A 21,920-nucleotide genomic window follows, 5' to 3' on the forward strand; every position below is an offset into this window, starting at 1 on the left:
ATTGTGAGGTGTGAGGTGTTCAGAATAGACTGAAAATGAGTGGAAATTATGGTTATTGAGGTTAATAATACTATGGGATCAAAATGACCCCCAAATTTTATGATTTAAGCTGTTTTTGAGGGTTTTTTGTAAAAAAACGCGTCCGAATCCAAAACCAAAACACAAAACCCGAAAAATTTCCGGTGCACATCACTAGTGCTAATACATAGTGTCATATAGATAATATTTTAGCATTTACATCAATCCCTTCCCACACACACACATACTAGAGTCCACTTTGTCATTCTATTCTATCCTATTAAGCAGTTATGTCCTTTGATCATTGTTGTCAGATGTAGCCTGTCTCAGTCGGTCTTACTATGGGCCATATGCTAATGCGGTCGAATTGCCGCAAATGTCGAAAAATGGGGCATTTTCGACAAAAAAAACCTGTTGAATTGGATTCGACAATGCAATACAGTACTTTTCGACAAAAAACCTTCCCGTTTCAGATTCGACTTTTTGCAATTCGACATTTGTCAAATTCGACATGTCTGCAATGGTAAAAATGCGGCTTTTCGACAAAAGTATATTCAATTGAAGAATGTCGATTCAACAACAGTGCTTTTCGACAGTCATTTCGTCAATTTCATTCCGCCTCATTTTGCTGTCGTGATCTAATAATTTAAAAAAAGAAACATTTTTTTTTGTGTTTTTTTGATTGCTAATAGCATATCTATTTATATTAGAAGGGATTATCTACTTGGTTTGTCTATTTAGGAGCCACAAGTATTATTTAATATATTTTTTATAATATATATTTTTTTTTTACTGACTAAAATAATATGGAGAGATCAGAGCATGTTTTTCAGTGGGAAGGGGTACTTGGAATAGGTTAAAATTCCAGTAAAAAAAATGCGTGGGGTCCCCCTCCTAAGCATAACCAGCCTCCAAAGGTGGGAACTTTGCGGTCAGCGGTTGACCGCGAGGTTATGTGGCGGTCACCCGCTGACCGCAAAGTTCCCACCATTGGATACAATGGAGCGCCTATGTGCTACAGTGTATCTCGAGTGCGCCGCCTGACAGCTCAGACGCGCACAGCCAATCAGGAGAGTGCCACGACGTGGCGCTCCCTGATTGGCTGAAGGGACCCTCTTTGACAGCAGTCACGGGGGGTCCCGGCAGTTGGGGAAAGGGGTCCCATGTGTAAACAAGGGACCCCTTTCATTGCGTGGTCCATGGTTTCCGTTTTTTTATTTTGCCAAGCACGTGGGTTACAAACTAAGAAGAGGACCGATCTACCCCGGATTGTTGTGAGTATAATTTTATTTACAGGTACCCCGTGGATTCTACGTGGAGAAGGGGACCGACACTTCGTGTCAACATAGGTAAGTATGTGTGTATGTCGGTGTGCATGTATGTAATAAAGTTATTCTGTCACGGTGTGTGTGTACTGTTTTTATTTGGGTATTTTTTTTGTAGTAGAACTACAGGTACCAGCGGGCCAGTTTCCCCCCCGCATACTGGTACTTGTGATTCTCCAAGTACCAGCTTGCGGGGGAGGCTTGCTGGGACTTGTAGTTCTGCTACAAAAAACAATATTCTTTTTTCTGACACAAGGCTATCAGACCCCCATCCGCCGCCCTTGGATGGGGGTACAGCCTCGGGCTTCAATCCTGGCCCTTGGGTGGCTGAAGGGGAGGGACCCCTTGATTTAAGGGGTCCCCACTCCTCCAGGGTACCCCAGCCAGGGGTGACTAGTTAGTGATTTAATGCCAGGGCTGCAGGGACCTATATAAAAGTGTACCCCGGCTGTGGCATTATCTCTCTGACTAGTGGAGCCCGGTGCTGGTGTGAAAAATACGGGGGACCACTAAGTGTTTTGTCCCTGCTATTTTTGGCACCAGGACCGGACGCAGAGCCCGGTGTTGGTTGTTAAAATACGGGGGATCCCATGTCATTTTCCCCCATATTTTTACAACCAGGACCGGCTCAAAGAGCCCGAGGCTGGTTATGCTTAGGAGGGGGGACCCCACGCAATTTTTTCATGATTTTTTGAACACTTTTGTGCCGTCCATAAAGTCGAATCCAGGACGCACACTATCGTCAATTTATCCGTTTTTCGACAGCGGGACTGTCGAATCCGTTTTTTATTGAATATGTCGAATTCGGGTCCTGGCGGCCGGGATTCAACTGTCGAATAGTATCGAATCCAAAAATGGTCGAATTCCGGCAATTGGATATACCCCTATATCTTTAGATTCAGTTAGGGGAAGCCATGTTAAAATGAACTAAGTGTTAAAGGAGAAAGTGTGATTTCTGAAGAGACAGAGCCAATTGCAATAGGGATGATCTGTATATTGTGGCTATTATTAAGTCATGGAGCAATGAGAATTAGAACTGGAACATAGCTATACCAGGATATACATAATTTAGAAAGCACAGAGTGGGCAAATTGGAGGAGGGGTAGTAATGTATGAAAAAAATTCTAAATTCTACTTTAATACAAAATATTTAAGGAAAAACTGAGACCCATTTGGTCACCATAGAAATGGGGGAGAAGGACATTATTCGCACTGGGGTAATATATAGGTGTATATTTCTTGTCGGAAACTGCCATCTTGTCGGAAAACGGCAGTTTCCAACAGGTTTAGGTCGGAAGGAGTTCCAGCTGTTTTTTTTCCCGACAAGTCTGGAATTCCTGACTTGTTGGAAACAAACGTGGATTGTCGGAATCCACGTGTGTATTGTCAGGAACGCGGCCAAACCTACAGAGTTTGTACCCGGTTCAGAAAATCTCAATCCGACTTTTTTCAAGTCGCATTGACATTGTTGAAATCAGGGAGATTAGACGGGGGAACGGGGACAAGTCATGAGGGCAAGTGGGGACAGGTAGGAGGGGACGGGACCATGTGTGGAGAGGCGCGGGGATGGAGCATGGACGGGTCAGGAGAGGAGCATGGACTGAGCGTGGATAGGTGAGGAGAGGAGCAAGGACGGAGCGTGGACGGGTGAGCAGGGGAGCAGGTCAGTGATGGGAAACAGAAGCAGCATGGACAGGACAGCACAGGGTATGAGCGGCTGTGACAGTTTGGAGATTCTGACATCGTTCAAGACATCATCCAATTTGTATGCACTATGTTGCTGATGATGCACACTATTGCGCATCATCAGCGACAACTCCCATTGGACCTGCATACAGGTCCTGCCGCTCCGTCACTACCAACATTGGCAAGTGTGTATACACTTGCCAATGTCGGCACCCCACCGGGTCCCACTGCCGCCGATATCACCAGGATACACACATTATTTACTATGTACTCGGCTTAATGAGGTAATATTACCAGTGGAGTTTCCCAGGTGTCTGTACTTGGACCAGTGCTCTTTAATATCTTTGTTGGCGATATTGCAAATGGTATTGAAGGTAAAGTATGTGTTTTTGCACATGACACAAAGACATGTAGCAGGGTAGACAGGCCAGGAGGGGTAAAACAAATGATTGATGATTTAGGTAGACTTGAGGAATGGTCAAGAACATGGCAACTACAGTTTAACATTAAAAAATGCAAAATCATACACTTGGGTCTCAAAAATCCAAAGGCTAAATATAGTATCAAGGATACTATAATCGAAACTACTGAGAAGGAAAGGGATTGAGTAGTCATTGTTTCAAGTGACTTACATTGCTTCCCTGCCTTTAACAAAGCAATGATAAAGGCAAGTCAGATGCTTGGCTGCATTAGATGATAAACCTGCTGGTTATCGGGGTCTGCAGAAGTGGGTGATGCAAGCTGACTTCCAAACCCCTGAGGAACTTGGCATGCAGGTGGAAAGATTTGGGGCATTGTAGCAAATCAAGTCAAATACCCCCCCATTCTTTTCTTTTTTGTTCTATTGTTGGATATTGCTTCTCTTCACAGCTAGGTTATTATGCTGTATTGTATTGCATAGATGTATCATTTTTGTCAGGGTAACATGTAGTTAGAGTTTGCAGCATAATGGGTGGGACTGTGATTGAGAATTTCACTCAGTGCATGTCATGCAAGATGTACGTGCACCTAGAATGACCGTCCGAGTGTGAATACATCTGTGCGAGGTGTGTGTGAATGGTTGCCCTGGAAGCCTAGGTAACTGATCTAGAGCAAACCGTTACAAGACTGAGGGATATTCACAATCTCGAGCAAAGCTTAGATAGAATGGTGGAGGAGTTGCAGGGGGGCGGCATTGGTAGACGAGGATGAACAGGTAGCCTGCCGGGTCACAGTTAGAAGGAAGTAAAAGAGGGGGAGGCAGGACATCTCTGATCTACCAAATCCCAACAAATTTGCCCGATTGGATGAAGTTTCTGTGGATGGCAGTGAGGAAATGACGGAGCTGGAGGAGACTGTTACCTCTAGAAACCGGAGAAACAGTCCCTCCAGCACAGATGAGGTAAAAGATAGCGAGGTACCTAGTCAGATTGTGGTGGTAGGGGATTCTATTATCAGGAAGACCGACAGTGCAATCTGCTACCGGGGCTGTGATCACCGTACAGTCTGTTGTCTCCCCGGGTGCTCGGGTACTACACATTGTGGACCAGGTAGAAAGATTGTTGGGAGGGGCTGGGAATGACCCGGTGATCTTGGTGCACGATGGCACTAACAACAAAGTTAGTGGTAGGTGGGATGTCCTTAAGTAAGACCATAAGGACTTAGGGGGTCATTCCGACCCATTCGCACGCTGCAATTTCTCGCAGCCGTGCGAACGGGTCTGAACTGCACATGCGCGCGGGCGGCAATGCGCAGGCCCACCGGTTGCTGGTGATGGGCGTCGCCACAGAGTGATGGTCCTTACTAAGAAGTCTGCAGCGGCGAAAGCAAGAAGATTGACAGGCAGAAGGCGGACCTGGGCGGCAACTCAACGTTTTCAAGGAGTGTCCAGAAAAACGCAGGCATGCCCAGCCGTTGAAGAGGAGGGTTCCTGACATCAGCTCCAAGCCGGATCATCGCAGCGGGTGAGTAAGTCCTGAGCTGTGCAAAGAGTTTCTGCAGTCTCTGCACAGCCCAGGACTTACTCTTCCAGTGCGTTGATCGGGGCCAGAGCTGACGTCAGAAACCCTCCCTCCAAACGCCTGGATCCTCCTGTGTTTTTTCGGACATTCCTCTAAAACGGTCAGTTTCCACCCACAAATAGCCTCTTCCTGTCAGTCACCTTGCGATTGCCCATGCGATTGCTTTTTTCGCACCATCCTGTCGCTGCAGACCAACGCGCCTGTGCATTGCGGGGTATGCGCAGTTCAGACCTGATCACAGGCTGCGCGAAAACGCAGCCTAGCGAGTGTGATGGATACAGCAGCTACCTGGTGCAGAAGCAGGACCATTGCTAGGATGTGGTGGGTTGGCAGCAGGAAGCGCACTTTGGGCTGTCTCTGGCACATGGTGTATGGTGGCTTCAGGAAAGATGCACAATAACATGTCCAAGAGCCACAGATCTCTTTCAGTTCTGCTACTGGGTCCTAAATGACAGAGGAAGCCCAGCACATGGACACAGCAGCAGCAGTAGTACACATAGAGGGGATACATGAGGAGGTCATACAAATATCCCTACACACTGTGCCCAACACTCACATTTAGGGCATCCCAGAGGACCCTCCTACAGCACCGAACATCCCTTCCTCCTGGAGGAGTCCTGTGGATGTTTTTGTCTGCGCCTTGTATTCCACAGGCAGGAGCAGATAGGGCTGGGAGATATGGGCTGCAGATTCAGCAGGGGTGGCTGTTATCAGAGGATGATTGCTAATTGCAATTGGCAACGGTAGCTGGGGCCCGGCAGCAGCCTCCTCTGAACTGCTTTTCACACCGGTGTGGACAGGTAGAAGACTCTGATCATTACGTCAGATGTCTCCTCCAGAGGATCCCTGGCCGGCAGAAACAGCCAGCAGAGGAGGAACTGGAAAGGTGGGGAGGGATCTCCTTTCCGATCAGACCACCCCCATTCTAATCACTTGGCTGCAACTATCACACAAAAATACTCGAAAATAACAGGTGCACGTGCCGCACTAACTTCCCCCCTCCCTGAATGCACCATCGGCGGTACCCGCTATATCCACCGGGGGTAGGAGAGCAGACAGGGAGGAAGGGGGAGATAATACTCCGGGCAGCATGGGCAGTAAGAGGATCTGACGGTGCCGGCAGCAGCAGTCAATTGCAATGACAAGCTGCTCAGCCTGTCGAGCCGCTTGCCATTGCACGCTGGTGGGAGGCAGCAGGCCGGGCAGGATCGGTTTGCGGGCCGCATCCAGTCTGCAGGCCGTGTTTTGCCCACCCCTAATCTAAAAGGTTCAACTAAGACTCTTAACTTTAAAAAAGCTAATTTTAACAGGCTGAAACACGCACTAAAGGACATAGATTGGGAAACTTTGTTTCAGGGAAAGAACACTGCTGAAACATGGGATGTTTTTAAATCAATGCTAGACACATATACACATAAGTGCATCCCCATGGGCAGTAAAAATAAGAGTATTAAATTTAAACCAATGTGGCTCAACAAAAAGGTAAAGGAAGAAATGGATAAAAAGAGGTGGGCATTCAAAGCTTTTAAATCAGATGGGAAGTCGGAGTCATTCCAGTACTACAAGGAATGTAATAAAAAATGCAAAAAGGAAATCAGTGCAGCCAAAATAGAAAACAAAAAACAAATTGCTAAGGAGAGCAAAACTAACCCTAAAAAATTCTTTAAGTACATAAATGGTAAGAGGCAAAAAAAATAAAAAAAATAAAGAATATAGGACCATTAAAAAACAAACTGGGACTCTTGTTAAATGATGACAAAGAAAAAACTGAATTATGGAACACATTTTTTTTCCATCAGTATTTACTAGAGAGGATCAGATGGTGGGATTAGTGAGTAGCATTAATAATAGTAATGTTAAATTTTCACTGATTCACTTACATCGGGCATGGTACCAAAGGACTTGTGTATAGCAGGGGTAGTCCCACTATTTAAAAAGGGCATTAAACTCAATCCTGGTAACCATAGACCGGTTAGTCTGACATCAATAGTGGGGAAACTTTTGGAAAGTATAGTAAGGGACAGCATACAGGAATACTTGGTGAACTCCCATGCTATTAGTAAGATCCAGCACGGTTTTGTTAGAAATAGATTGTGTCAAACTAATTTGATTAGCTTCTATGAGAAAGTAAGCGACAATCTTGACCAGGCTAAGCAGTAGATGTTGTCTATCTGGAGTTTGCAAAGGCTTTTGACACAATGCCTCACAGGAGGCTGATTTTCAAATTAAGGAAGCATGGTATAGGAAACACTGTTTGTACATGGGTAATTGGATTGAAAATAGAGAACAGCGAGTGATGGTTAATGGGATGTTTTCCACCTGGGCTAAAGTAATCAGTGGAATTCCGCAGGGTTCTGTTCTGGGGCCTCTATTGTTTAACATATTTATAAATGATCTAGGAGATGGACTAGATAGCATAGTGTCAAATTTTGCAGATGATACTAAAATATGTAAGGTAATTAAGTCAGATGTCGAACTTTTAACTATGTATTGGTATGTATATTAATAATGTATATGGAGAGACACCACCGAAGTATGAGATACTAAATATCTGCTTGCCACCCAGATATAAGACCCCTGAGGAAGTCCTATGGACGAAACGCATTGGTGACAGCTTGAGGTAGGATATAAACTGCGGCCACAAGTACCACAGAAAACTCCCCGGGGCAGATAAAATGGCCAACACCTTAACAATATAAACTCCAGAGCAGCTGATTAATGGTTCTCAATTAAACCCACATCTGAACACCAGTTGTTATGGATATATATATATATATATATATATATATACATACACAAAGGCCTCTACATTTTTCTTGCCGCACTCTAATGTCCTGTCGGCTCTAAAGAACGTCCTCGCAAGCAATTCAAAAGGATCATTCGCTGCCAATCAAGTCTCAAAAATATCAGTATGGAGGAGTTTTTTAATGAATGATAACAGTTGATTCTCAAGCCGATCTCATCCATCTTAATAGAGAGAGATCTTACATTAGCTAAAAATACACTGGGCAGAGAGGCGTTAAATTACTGATACCTCAGTCTTGCTAGGATACCAGCTCTCTTCCCCCTCTTTTGCTTTCTCAGACTCCATGGGTGTCTCTGGCACTGCGGGTAATGCTGCTGTCTCCACTCCCGATTTCTGGCCGAGCCCTGGTGCTCATTACTTCTATTCCTGCAGCTGCAATGGTAATGGCTCCTATCATCTTACCAGGAGTTGGCGCTGGAAGCTGCAGGGTGCCCATCATGTGATGCGATGTTCCCAGTAACCCCAGCATTGTCACTCTGGGACTTGTCACCTTGGAAGTGGCTGCTGGGTGGATGACACACGACGCCAGTGCAGGCCACCGTTCCATAAGCCCCGAGACCCCCTAGCATCAGGAGGTTGTGACGGGCATACTGGATCCACCCCGAGCAGCCCGGAAGGACAGCGGCCAGACATAGAAGCAGGAGACCTCTTGGCTTTGTACCAAGCTTACGCCAAGACTAAAACCGGGGTTATCTGCGAACTATCTAGGGCCAACGGTGAAAAACATAGTGGATAATGAGCTGATCCCGAGGCTGGCTAAGTTAACATACTTTGAATTTGGGTAACCCAGACACATCCAGATGGAATGCCTGACATAGCAGGATTTAATGGACTGATCCCTAGCCCAGGAGGTGGGTTCAATGTACCCCGAGCAGCCCGGAAGGACAGCGGCCAGACATAGAAGCAGGAGACCTCTTAGCTTTGTACCAAGCTTACGCCAAAACTAAAACCGGGGTTATCTGCGAACTATCTAGGGCCAACGGTGAAAAACACAGTGGATAATGAGCTGAACCCGAGGCTGGCTAAGTTAACATACTTTGAATTTGGGTAACCCAGACACATCCAGATGGAATGCCTGACATAGCAGGATTTAATGGACTGATCCCTAGCCCAGGAGGTGGGTTCAATGTACCCAAGTTACTGTACCATGAGTATACCCATGAAAGGCTATGGATTATTTCAGGTAACAGTTCTCATTAACCAGAATGTGGTCCTGGCCTTGGTTGACACCCTGATTTTGTGTTCACTGATCCTAGTGAAGCCAGCACCTAGGTTGCCAACAATGAAGGTCCTGTGTATTCATGGAACATCTGAGGATTATGATCAGACCCTCCTTCCAGTCACCATCAGGGGCCAGACCATGTGGCCGTGGTGGTGATAGCTCATAATATGTCATATCCACTCATGTTTGGACGTGGCTTTGAGGAGGTGATCTTAGAGCAAGTCCAACTAGACATACCAACTGATTCACTTTGGTCTTAAAGGATATGCCCAAGGGAAAACAAGATCTACACCTGGGAACAATGGAGCTGCCATTGCAGGAAGCTGATACAGTGTTCACATTGAAATTGCACAGATTGAAGAACATGGGCCGACCCTATGCGGTCACCCAGGGCAAGGCTGTAATTTGGAAGCCCGCCCAATTCAAATTACGACACACAGTAGTCCCCCTTTATACATGCTATGCAACACATTAGCATTGCACCTTATACACATAGAAACATAGAATTTGACGGTAGATAAGAACCACTTGGCCCATCTAGTCTGCCCCTTTTTTTATCCTTTAGGTAATCTCAACCCTTTTTGAACCTTAGTTCTTTGTAAGGATATTCATATCCCTATCCCAAGCATGTTTAAATTGCTCATAATGCCACACACATGATGCCACACGTTAGCAGTGCCCTTATACACACTATGCTACACATTAGTAGTGCCCTTATACACAATATGCTACACATTAGTAGTGCCCTTATACACATGATGCCACACATTAGTAGTACCCTTATACATTATAATTGTCACCAGTTTATATTAAATTGGATTCATGTCCTTAGCATTGCATTAAAACTTTTTGGTGCATACAGCTAAACTAGATTATGGTCCCATTACCAAGATGGAAAGATGGACATTTACTTTGAATGTATAGTATTATAATGACTGAAAAAAAAGAGTTGTTTTTGTACCTTATGTTGAATAACGTAACTTCAGTTTACACATACTAATATGTATTTGCTTTGAATGGATATTTTATTGTTGCAATCACTGATTCCAACATGAAAAATATACCATAAGCAAATACATGTTTTTGGGGAACAAAATTTTGCTGGGTAAACTAAATAGTTTTGTTGGATTTTGCTGCTGGAGATGGTCAATGAGCATCCACACTTATACCCCTTTTCCACTAGCTCAAAAAACACGGGTAAATGCACGGGGGCGCGCATTTACCCGTGTTTTTGGCAAGTGGAAAAGGGTCAACCCGGATCAAGTGACCCGTGAATCCTACTTGGCTATTTACCTGGGTAGGACACGGGAATGATCCGGGTAGGGTTCTAGTGTAAACGGGAGCCGTGTCGATGCGACACGGCTCCCGTTTACACTGTATGGAAGGGCGGCGCTGGGAGATCATGTGATCTCCCTGCGCCGCCCCTGCCGCGTCACTAGAAGCGTCACCAACCCGGCATATGCCGGGTTGTGACTGCTGATGGGAAAGGGGACGAGCACGGGTCGCAGCAGGGGGCAGCTCCCGTGTCAGGCTCCCGGCTGCGACCCGTGATCGTAAGTGGAAAAGGGGTATAAGGTGTTTATTTACTAAAGGCCAATGGGGCTAATTCAGTATCGATCGCATTTGTAAAATTGCTGCATGCAGCTTTGCAAATGCAATCCTTAGCAATGCAAATGCAGCAGGAAATGTTACCCACCTTCCTGCTGCATTTGCGATCCCAGTGCTATGACCGTGTCGCAGCCTGCGATCAACATTGTGATTAATGGTCGCGATGTTCCCTGCAGACGGTCAGCTAAGTAAGCCTCAGCTTACTCAGGCTGGCTGTCGTAGGGTGGTTTGTAGTGATGGGTAGTTCATGAATGATTAGTTCAAAATGAACTAATCTTCAAAGTGAACTAGTTCGTTCAGTTCACAGCTTTGGCAAAGATTAGTTCATCAGGAAGGAGGAGTCAGACACAGACAGAATAGAGCCAGCATTAGGCTTCTCACTGTCTCATTCACTGGATTTTCACTTCCTGAATCTGATGCTGTGAAATGAAAGTTAAAAGTACAACACAGCCCAGCAATCAGATCTAATAAAAAATAGCATCTGCACTGCCTAGCCAAAGTGTATGGGGTAAATTTACTAAGGTGGGAGATTTTTTAGAATTGGTGATGTTGCCCATAGCAACCAATCCGATTATATTTATTATCTGCTAGAAGCAGCTAGATAAATGGTAAGTAGAATTTGATTGGTTGCCATGGGCAACATCACCAGTTCTAAAAATCTCCCACCTTAGTAAATTTACCCCTATGTGTGTATGTGAGTGAGCATGTGTGGTCATGCTGCTCACCTTTCTGTGATACAATCACTGTCCTATTAGTCCAGATGTCCAAACACTTGCTGCTACTTCTGGTACTACTGGTTCCTGTGCATATTGCTGTGCTAAATCTTCTGCTGGGTGTTGTGTAGGTGCTGCTGCAGCACTGTTTTTATTCAGCTCTCACTCAGCAGTAATCATGAGTCAGTACATCTCTGCTGCCACAGGGGTCACTGCTGCGCTCAGACATGGAGTGGACTCACTCTGTGGAGCTGATTGAGTTACATTGTCCTGACGACTCGTGAGTCATTCTCCTTGCAAGTAGTTCAGTAGTTCAGCAAGTAGTTCAGTAGTTCAGCAAGTAGTTCAGTAGTTCAGTGATTCATTACAGTTCACTGATCAGTTCACTGACTCAATGACTCATACAGCCATACGAGTCAGTGCAGTACTTCTCAGCTACCATGTGTGGTACTGCTGTGCTCAGGCATATGCATTGTATGGAGCTGATACTGAACTGCATATAGCCATGATTAATTCACCTAGCATATTAGGTGGTCACAAGGTACACTGTCACTACCAATCAACCAAAGACAAATTCTGAGTGCTGCATGCTATCCTGTAGGGCAGGCATGTCCAAACTGCGGCCCTCCAGCTGTTGTGAAACTACATATCCCAGCATGCCCTGACACAGTTTTGCTGTCAGATGTCAGAGAATGCTAAAGCTGTGTCAGGGCATGCTGGGATATGTAGTTTCTCAACAGCTGGAGGGCCGCAGTTTGGACATGCCTGCTGTAGGGTCTGATTACTCTACACAAGACATAGGGGGATATGTATGTATGTATGTCTGTCTGATGAACCTTCAGTCTTGAAATAATTAAAAATATGATGGTACATATACTTAGGTAGTTCTATAGAAGTGATGTTGCCCATAGCAACCAATCAGTGTGTGTGTGTGTGTGTGAGAGTGAATACTGAATTCTCATGAGTCAGTTTACCTCAGCTGCCACAGGGGTCACTGCTGTGCTCATGGAGTCAGTGGTGGACTCTATGAAGCTGATTGAACTGCATTGTCCTGACGACTCACGAGTCACTCTCCTTGCAAGTAGTTCAGTAGTTCAGCAAGTAGTTCAGTAGTTCAGTGATTCATTACAGTTCACTGATCAGTTCACTGACTCAATGACTCATACAGCCATACGAGTCAGTGCAGTACTTCTCAGCTACCATGTGTGGTACTGCTGTGCTCAGGCATATGCATTGTATGGAGCTGATACTGAACTGCATATAGCCATGATTAATTCACCTAGCATATTAGGTGGTCACAAGGTACACTGTCACTACCAATCAACCAAAGACAAATTCTGAGTGCTGCATGCTATCCTGTAGGGCAGGCATGTCCAAACTGCGGCCCTCCAGCTGTTGTGAAACTACATATCCCAGCATGCCCTGACACAGTTTTGCTGTCAGATGTCAGAGAATGCTAAAGCTGTGTCAGGGCATGCTGGGATATGTAGTTTCTCAACAGCTGGAGGGCCGCAGTTTGGACATGCCTGCTGTAGGGTCTGATTACTCTACACAAGACATAGGGGGATATGTATGTATGTATGTCTGTCTGATGAACCTTCAGTCTTGAAATAATTAAAAATATGATGGTACATATACTTAGGTAGTTCTATAGAAGTGATGTTGCCCATAGCAACCAATCAGTGTGTGTGTGTGTGTGTGTGTGTGTGTGTGAGAGTGAATACTGAATTCTCATGAGTCAGTTTACCTCAGCTGCCACAGGGGTCACTGCTGTGCTCATGGAGTCAGTGGTGGACTCTATGAAGCTGATTGAACTGCATTGTCCTGACGACTCACGAGTCACTCTCCTTGCAAGTAGTTCAGTAGTTCAGCAAGTAGTTCAGTAGTTCAGTGATTCATTACAGTTCACTGATCAGTTCACTGACTCAATGACTCATACAGCCATACGAGTCAGTGCAGTACTTCTCAGCTACCATGTGTGGCATTGCTGTGCACAGGCATATGCATTGTATGGAGCTGATGCTGAACTGCATATAGCCATGATTCATTCCTCCAGTATATTAGGTGACAAGCTACACTCCCAATCAGCTAAAGACACAGTGCTGAGTGCTGCATGCTATCCTGTAGGGCAGGCATGTCCAAACTGTGGCCCTCCAGCTGTTGAGAAACTACACATCTCAGCATGCCCTGACACAGCTTTAGCATTCTCTGACGGAAAAACTGTGTCAGGGCATGCTGGGATATGTAGTTTCACAACAGCTGGAGGACCGCACTTTGGACATGCCTTCTGTAGGGTATGATTACTCCACACAAGACACAGGGGGATATGTACTATGAACCTTCAAGTGACATAAAGTTGAGCAGTTGCCCCTAGCAACCAATCAGCTTCTGTCACTTTATATACTGTTGAACATAAATGACAGAAGCTGATGGGTTGCTTTGCAACATCTCCACTTTATCTCTCTAAGGTCTGTTACATTGGGGCAAAGGGACTTTTTCTTTTCTTTTAATTACTGTATTTTAAAAGCAGAAAAACTAAAAGTGATTTATGACATTACTCTGGATTTGGGTCTTTCACTGCCTATTATGAAGTAAAAAGGAGTACCAACAATGGGATTAATATTGCAGAGATACATATGTCAGTATAAGGTTGCTATATAACTTATTGCTTTTCTTAAAAATAAAAAATCTGACATATTACACACATCTGATCATTTGAAAAAGATTATAACTCCTACAATGAGCTAGTATTAGAAATGCCTACTCTATGTGTACTAGTCTAGACTAGTTCTAAATCTAATCACTCCTTTCAGTCTCAGAGTCAGTGAGTGAAATGATGAACTAAATGAACTAGATGAACTAATCTTCTGAACTAATCTTTTCAGTGAACTAGATCATAATGAACTAATCACCGAACTGAACTAGATTTCCCATCACTAGACTGGTTTGCGAGGGCAAGGAAGTTGCATCTCATGATGCGGTACTTGGCCTCGCCACTCCCGGAAAATGTGCTGGCCACCCCAGTCCCTCCCCCTCAATGCAGGCAGAGACTTTCGCAATACGATCATAGGACCTGTTCTGCACATGCTCAGAATGGGTCCTGTGCATGAGCCGTTTCCCGATTATCAGAAAACTGTGCTGAGGTTCGCTGGAGCAATCCATACTGAATAACCCCCTATTTTCACTGTTTTCACCAATTCAAAAAAGTGATCTCAGCTGATATTCGGTTCGAGGGGCTGAACACACATTTACTGAAATATGATATTATTGAATAGTAGCTTTTTTAAATATAGTAAATGTATGTTTTGGCCCTTAAATTACATAATTTTAGAACGATTTCCATCTGTTTGAAATTGATAAAATTGATGGGAGACTACCTTCAGTAAATACAGAACACCCCTGATAGTGCCAAGCCGGTAGCGCTGTGATGTCATCCTATCTAATAAAATCCCACATCTAGTCATATCTGCAATAGATTGTCCTAATCATGGGTTTCGCCTTACCTGAGGAATATGGAATTGTATATACTGATAGAATCCAAAATGAAAATGTGCTGCTCCATCATATCAGTCAAATCAATATCAAACACAAATTTGAATGAGGGGTAACTGAAAGAATGATAAACAACAATAGATAGATAGATAGATAGATAGATAGATAGATAGATAGATAGATAGATAGATAGATAGATAGATAGATAGATAGATAGATAGATAGAGCCATTATCCGCATAGTAAGACGTATGACGCCGCAGTGAGCCAGTGGGCGGTGAGAGAAGGTCGGGAGCAGCAGCGCACAGTTACACAGAGTGCAGCACTGTACAGTGCGCTGCATGCAGAGTGCACATCTCCGCAGCGCATGTTAGGGGCATTGCTGTGCAGCAGGCTATCCCCTGTCACCAGCATATGTAGCCAGGCCTGGGCGGGGACTGACAGCTAAGCTCCCCCCTCCCTGCAGCCTGTGCTGCTGTCAGAATCACATCGCCGCTCTCCGAGTTCCCGCTGCCTGAGACTGAGCGGCCTCCGTGCGCTGGCTGGACTTGCGGGCATCTCCCATGATGGATAAGGGCACGTCTCTGCTGCTGTGCCTGGCGCTGCAGGCGGTGCTGTGGGGAGGTAAGCGCCGTGCACAGAGGCCTAGCGGTCTACATATGTTACTCAGCACATCATGCTCTACACCCCAGTGTACTGCATAGGTGTGGTCCTCTGTAGCTGTGTGCATGCATCTATGTTACTGTTATACATGATATAAATGCCTTTGTACGTTCATTGTATGTGCTGTAGTGGGTAAGTACATAGCCGGCCTCAGACTGGCCATTATTGGGTGTGCAGGTCCTAGGTGGCTTTATGATTTGTCCTATTTAATGCCCGGGCTTCCTAATGTTGTCAGGAGCCAGGACGGCAGTGCTATATATACGCCCCCCAGATGTTCCCAGTTCCATCCACTCAGCAGGTGCCAGGTGGCATTGTAATAACCACTGAGTGTGCCACCCGGATAACCCCTTTAGCACTCGCCAATGGGTTATGTCTCAATAAATGGGGTACTATGTGTGAACGCAACTGTCCTATTGACACCAAGGTAAATAAACTCGCCCCAGAGCTGTGTAGTAAGTATACAGTTTGTCACCATTCTTTAATGTTTGTGTTCGTAAACTATGATAATTAAAGTATGATAATGGTAATTTGCTGTTATGTATGTAATTATTATTATTATTATTATTATTATTATTATTAAAATGTATGCTCTTCTGGACAGTCTCCCCTGTCCTGTATGTTTCAGTAGTGTGAGAGATGCCCTGAATTGTTTTGTTAGTGTAAGTTGATATAGAAAGTGTTGCCTTGTTTTGAGTAATGTGTAACATTTGTCTCTGTAATGACCTGTAGGATACAGTTAGTATAAAAAGTTAATAAAATGCATATTTGTTACTTTCCTTGCTGGGATGCCCATGTAACTGTGCAGGACAGTGAATACTATCCATCAATTGGAAATTCAAGTTTGTTATACCCCTTTTACACCTACGAGCACGGGTCGCAGCCGGGAGCCTGACACGGGAGCTGCCCCCTGCTGCGACCCGTGCTCGGTCCCTTTCCCATTAGCAGTCACAACCCGGCATATGCCGGGTTGGTGACGCTTCTAGCTACACGGCAGGGGCGGCGCAGGGAGATCACATGATCTCCCAGCGCCGCCCATCCATACAGTGTAAACGGGAGCCGTGTCGCATCGACACGGCTCCCGTTTACACTACACCCTACCCGGATCATTCCCGTGTCCTACCCAGGTAAATAGCCGGGTAGGATTCACGGGTCACTTGATCCGGGTTTACCCTTTTCCACTTGCCAAAAACACGGGTAAATGCGCGCCCCCGTGCATTTACCCGTGTTTTTTGAGCTAGTGGAAAAGGGGTATAAATCGCAGCTGAGGATGTTCATTGTGGATGTTAAAACTACAGAAGGATTGTGGCAGTTGTTCCAATGTGTGGGGAAGAATCTCTTGCATCAACAATTGTTTTGTTCTGTGCAAACAAAATAGCTAATCCTTCAGTGACTGAATAGAGTTGTGATTATGTACTGTAGTAATTTTTATAAGTTTATCTGTGGCTATGGTTTCAGACTTGGTTTGTGGAATTGTTATTAAGATGAGATCTTTATAATCTGTAAAGGGGGGTACTCACGGGAGAGATGTGTGCTGAGCGATCTTAACACAGACCGCTCAGCACACATCTCTCACCCCGCTCAGCACAGCGCGATGTGCTGAGCGAGGGGGAAAACCGATGGGGTGCCGCTCACTTCACACAACGGTGAAGTGAGCGACCCGCTAGATTGAGCCTGCATGCAGCTCAATCTAGCATCGGCGATAGCGATGCGCGGGGCCGCGCATCGCTATCGCTGGAGGGCATACACACGGCAGATCCGTGCTTAAAATCTAAGCAATCTAGCAAGATTGCTTAGATTTTAAGCACGGATCTTTCCGTGTGTACCCCCCTTAACATTCACTACATTTATGTACATGTATTGGTTTATACCTTTTTTATGTGCAAGGGAGTATATTTTCAAAACTTAATCTAACACATTGTTAAGGCCACCCCTGCCTTCCTTCATATTAAGGGGTCTATTCATGCAGCAGTGAAAAGCCCTGTTTTGCGTTAAACAGGGCTTTTCTCTGCTTACCGCAATTCACAGAGCCGGTTACCGTGGAGAAGTCTCTGATTTCTCCAGCGGTACCCCCGCTCTGCGCCTGAATCGCATCACCATACCTTTGTATGGTGAGTGCAATTCATGAAGGTGCGGAAAGCTCTGCTTTCCGCTTCTCCATGGAGTTCAGGTTCGCCATCTGAGGACGGCGTAACCTGAACTGTAGTGCGGAGACGTCAGGGAAGCTCAATGCTTCCCTGATCGCTGCTCGACACCTCGCGCTGGCTCCGCCCCCCGACCTCCCAGCAACCACAGCGGCCTGCCGGGAGGTCATCAAGCTGCGCATGCGCAAAGGGACCCGCCGCTGGACTCCGCGCATCGCAGGGAGGGACCGCTGGAGAAGACCTCACCGCAGGAGCCCCAGACACCGCAGCGCATTGTCGGAAGGGTGAGTATACATGAATTGCTACTTATCACAGCTATACATCGCATCGAAGAGATGCGATGTATAGTGATAAGTAGCAATTATGTTTTCGTTTTCTACATGAATAGACCCCTAAGCCAGGACTGATCCCAGAAATCTGTTAATCCATGCCATCTGTCACTCTACAGTATGGTCGTCCAAACTTTTTTCTTGGAGTGCCACGATAAGAAATGACTTTGAACCTGGCGGTCAACAATTTTTTTCTTTACCAGAGCCCACTCCCCTTGTTATATTATATACTAGGTCAGAGCGGGTGGTCTTCAGTATGCCGACTGTCGTGATACCGGCGCACAATATACCGGCGCCGGAATCCCGACAGCCGACATACCAACACTTTTTCTCCCTCTTGGGGGTCCACGACCCCCCTGGAGGGAGAATAAAATAGTGTGGCACGCCACCGTACCCGCAAGGGGCTCATTTGCGCTCGCCACGCTGTCGGTATGCCGGCGGTCGGGCTCCCGGCACCGGTATGCTGGTCTCCGGGAGCCCGGCCGCCGGCATACCATACTACACCCGTTAGAGCACCCACCCCCACCCCCATTGGCCTTATATGTCAACCCAGAGCCACCTCCTTCATGTCTTTATATGCCAGCACAGAGTCCCCCCTTATGCCTTATATGCCAGCCCAGTGCCTCCCCCTTATGTCCTTATACGGCAGCGCAGAGTGCCCTCATGTTACTTAAATCACTGAAAATGTCTTCCAGTTGACCATCTGTATCTGATCCTACAGTCTGTCTGCCACAAGCCACGGGGCTGTCTCCAGTGACCATCGTGTCAGGTAATTCTGGAGGGGCATGTTGGGCTTGAGACGCAGCTGTAAATAGGCTGGCCACACCATGACATTGCCGGGCTATGATAAGCGTTACCACCTTTGGACAAAATGTCTGGAGATCAACAGGATTCCTCCTGAGGGGCAAGATGTTAGCAGGGAGCGTTGCCATATTTTCGCCACCCGTGATCTGCAGTAGCAATAATGTCCCCCTCAATCTTTGGGAATTATTTCTGTTGAGGTGTATAAATCCAAATTTTCCCTGACTCCTAAAACATTTCCTGCTGGCTCAGGTGTTGACTGGATGGCTTCAGAAGTCCCCATTATTTTGTCAAGCCCCTGATTTAAATTTTTCCATTTTCTGTCTTAAATTCTGACAGTGATAGGACATATGTACGTGGCACTTTTATATGCATCAGCAACGTATGCTGAGAAATGGTCTTTTCTGCAAAGTGCAAAATGCATCCCTTTCCTATTAAGTATAGGGCAAACTTACAGTATGCATGGCCACCTAAGTTGTGGTGGAATATTCTTTTGTGCAGATAAAAAAAAAATGTGGCCTTGTGCACTGAGGGAATGTCTCATGTCATATAGTGGTTCTCAGCTCGGTCTTCATTACTCGTGCAATGGTAAATTGCACCTGCAGTTGCTTATTGAATAAAGGTGGTCATTCCGAGTTGTTCGCTCGTTGCCGTTTTTCGCAACGCAGCGATTAGGTGGAAAATGCGCATGGTACACAGCGCGCATGCGCTAAGTTATTTAACACACAACTTAGTAGATTTGCTGGTGTTCGTGCGGCGCTTTTCAGTCGCACTGCTGATCGGTGAGTGATTGACAGGAAAGGGGCGTTTCTGGGAGGTAACTGAACGTTTTCCGGGAGTGTGCTAAAAAACACAGGCGTGCCAGGGAAAAACGTAGGAGTGGCTGGAGAAACGGGGGAGGGGCTGGGCGTGTTTGTGACGTCAAACCAGGAACTAAACGGACTGAGGTGATCGCAATCTAGGAGTAGGTCTGGAGCTACTCCGAAACGGCAGGGAATTATTTATTATTATCTTTCGTTCGCTATTCTGCTAAGCTAAGATACACTCCCAGAGGGCGGCGGCCTAGCGTTAGCAATGCTGCTAAAAGCAGCTAGCGAGCGAACAACTCGGAATGACCACCAACATGCTTTGTGGATACGCTTATCATTTAATTGTGCACTACAGGTCTCCATATCTGAAATCCCAAATTTTTTGAGCATGACTGATACACCATTTTCACGTCGCCAAAAAACCTGGGTTATTGCCGGGTCGAATCAGGTCGAGGTGCAGTGTAGCAGGGTTAAACACGGGTCAGACTCGGGTTGATGTGCAGTGTGAAAGGGTTTGACCTGGATTATTTAACCCAGGACTCAAAAAAGGCGCTGTTTGGATGTTCCTGTGTCTCCACTTGATGATATCAATAACCACAACCCTGGACACACAGGCAGCACACTAAGAGAGCAGCATTTTAGAAGTTCAGCAGTGTGAAGGGTAATTACCATGGCCAATTAGAGTAATGAGGAGGTGAGGAAGCTGAGATATGCAGGCACTGTCAAGGATGCCAAAGGACTTCATTCAAGTTGGATCGCAAATCAAGATCCAACCGGAATTTCTGTGTTCACTCGGCGGGTGCATGCTCAGGGCCCGTCCTGCACATGTTCCCACTTTTTCTGCGGGAAACTCGTAGTAAATGCGAACGCCTCTGCCTGATTGAAAGACAGAGGCGTTCGCGGGGTGGGAGGGGGGCGACAACGCTCTGTTTTCAAGGCAGAGATGGGGCATTGTGGGGGCGGTGGCAGGGAAACGGGGACGTGGCTGTGCAAATGGTGGGGGCATGGTGTGGGTGTTACCGGGTCAACAGCGGGACATCATGCACAGCCACTCCGATCAAAAAGATGGCGGTGGGCCTTTTGCGGCAGGAGGCTTCCCTAATTTCTGTGCACACGCACTAATTGTGGCGCGATTGCAATTAGTGCGTGGTTGCAGGGGCCCCCGACGGTTAGCAACGCTGGGCGGCCTCCAGCATGCAAGACAAAGGATTACAAATTTTGCTAAAAAGCAGAATTTGCAATCCTTACTAAATAGGGTCTATAGTAGGGGTGGGCAAAATACGGCCCGCGGGCTGGATGCGGCCCGCAAACCGATCCTGTCTGGCCTACTGCCTCTCACCAGCACGCAATGACAAGCGGCCTGACCGGCTGAGGTGCTTGTCATTGCTCTGCAGTACCTCCAAGCTGCCAGCGTCTGTCTCCCCTGTTGCTGCTGCACTGCAGTGCTGCACGGCGCCTGCCATACTGTCAGCTTGCGTTGTAGCCTCCTCCCGCCTCCAGAGTTCCCAATGACAACGGCAGAGTTCAGCCAAAAAGGGGGCAGAGCTACGCAGGACCTCAGGAGGCGGAGCTACACGGGACAAGAGCCAAACTGCTACAGATCCATCCTTCCTGCCACTGCCAGCCAGCCAGCCAGATCAGTAAGTTAATGGAAAAAGTGAGTGAGAGAAAGAAAGTGTGTTTGTGTGTGCGGGCAGTGCCGTCAGACTGTTTTTAGTTTGGTGGGGAAATCTTTAGCTCTCTCTGTACCACCCCACCGTGTTCTGTCACCGAGTCACCACCCCCCGTGTTCTGTCACCGAGTCACCACCCCCCGTGTTCTGTCACGTGTCACCACCCCCCGTGTTCTGTCACGTGTCACCTGTTCTGTCACGTGTCACCCCCCCGTGTTCTGTCACGTGTCACCCCCCCATGTTGTGTCACCCCCCCGTGTTCTGTCACGTGTCACCTCCCCCGTGTTGTGCCTCCCCGCTGTGTTCTGTCACGTGTCACTCCCCCGTGTTCTGTCACGTGTCACTCCCCCGTGTTCTGTCACGTGTCACTCCCCCGTGTTCTGTCACGTGTCACTCCCCCGTGTTCTGTCACGTGTCACTCCCCCGTGTTCTGTCACGTGTCACTCCCCCGTGTTCTGTCACGTGTCACTCCCCCGTGTTCTGTCACGTGTCACCCCCCCGTGTTCTGTCACGTGTCACCCCCCCGTGTTCTGTCACGTGTCACCCCCCCGTGTTCTGTCACGTGTCACCCCCCCGTGTTCTGTCACGTGTCACCCCCCCGTGTTCTGTCACGTGTCACTCCCCCGTGTTCTGTCA

At 46.7% G+C, this 21,920-nt stretch overlaps 1 protein-coding gene and 1 long non-coding RNA gene across 3 annotated transcripts in view; one reads left to right on the forward strand and one right to left on the reverse strand.

Annotated features, from left to right (window-relative positions):
- LOC134949041 (uncharacterized) overlaps positions 1-15,176 on the reverse strand; it is a 42,230-nt gene extending 27,054 nt beyond the window's left edge. Inside the window, exon 1 of the long non-coding RNA XR_010183088.1 lies at positions 14,882-15,176. This is a non-coding gene — a long non-coding RNA (uncharacterized LOC134949041). The remainder of the gene's footprint in view (positions 1-14,881) is intronic.
- The window catches only part of CD99L2 (CD99 molecule like 2), a 192,808-nt gene that overhangs the window by 14,281 nt on the left and 156,607 nt on the right, over positions 1-21,920 (forward strand). The window contains exon 1 of one of the 2 annotated variants that reach the window (XM_063937372.1): positions 15,405-15,493. The exons of the other annotated variant lie outside the window; for it this stretch is intronic. Within the exon in view, the coding sequence (XP_063793442.1) occupies positions 15,433-15,493 (61 nt within the window). The 5' untranslated portion in view covers positions 15,405-15,432. Of the gene's footprint in view, positions 1-15,404; positions 15,494-21,920 lie in introns of those variants that run through there. 2 annotated transcript variants of the gene reach the window in all.

The sequence above is a fragment of the Pseudophryne corroboree genome, chromosome 8 (assembly GCF_028390025.1).
Source record: "Pseudophryne corroboree isolate aPseCor3 chromosome 8, aPseCor3.hap2, whole genome shotgun sequence".
Lineage (NCBI taxonomy): Eukaryota > Metazoa > Chordata > Amphibia > Anura > Myobatrachidae > Pseudophryne > Pseudophryne corroboree.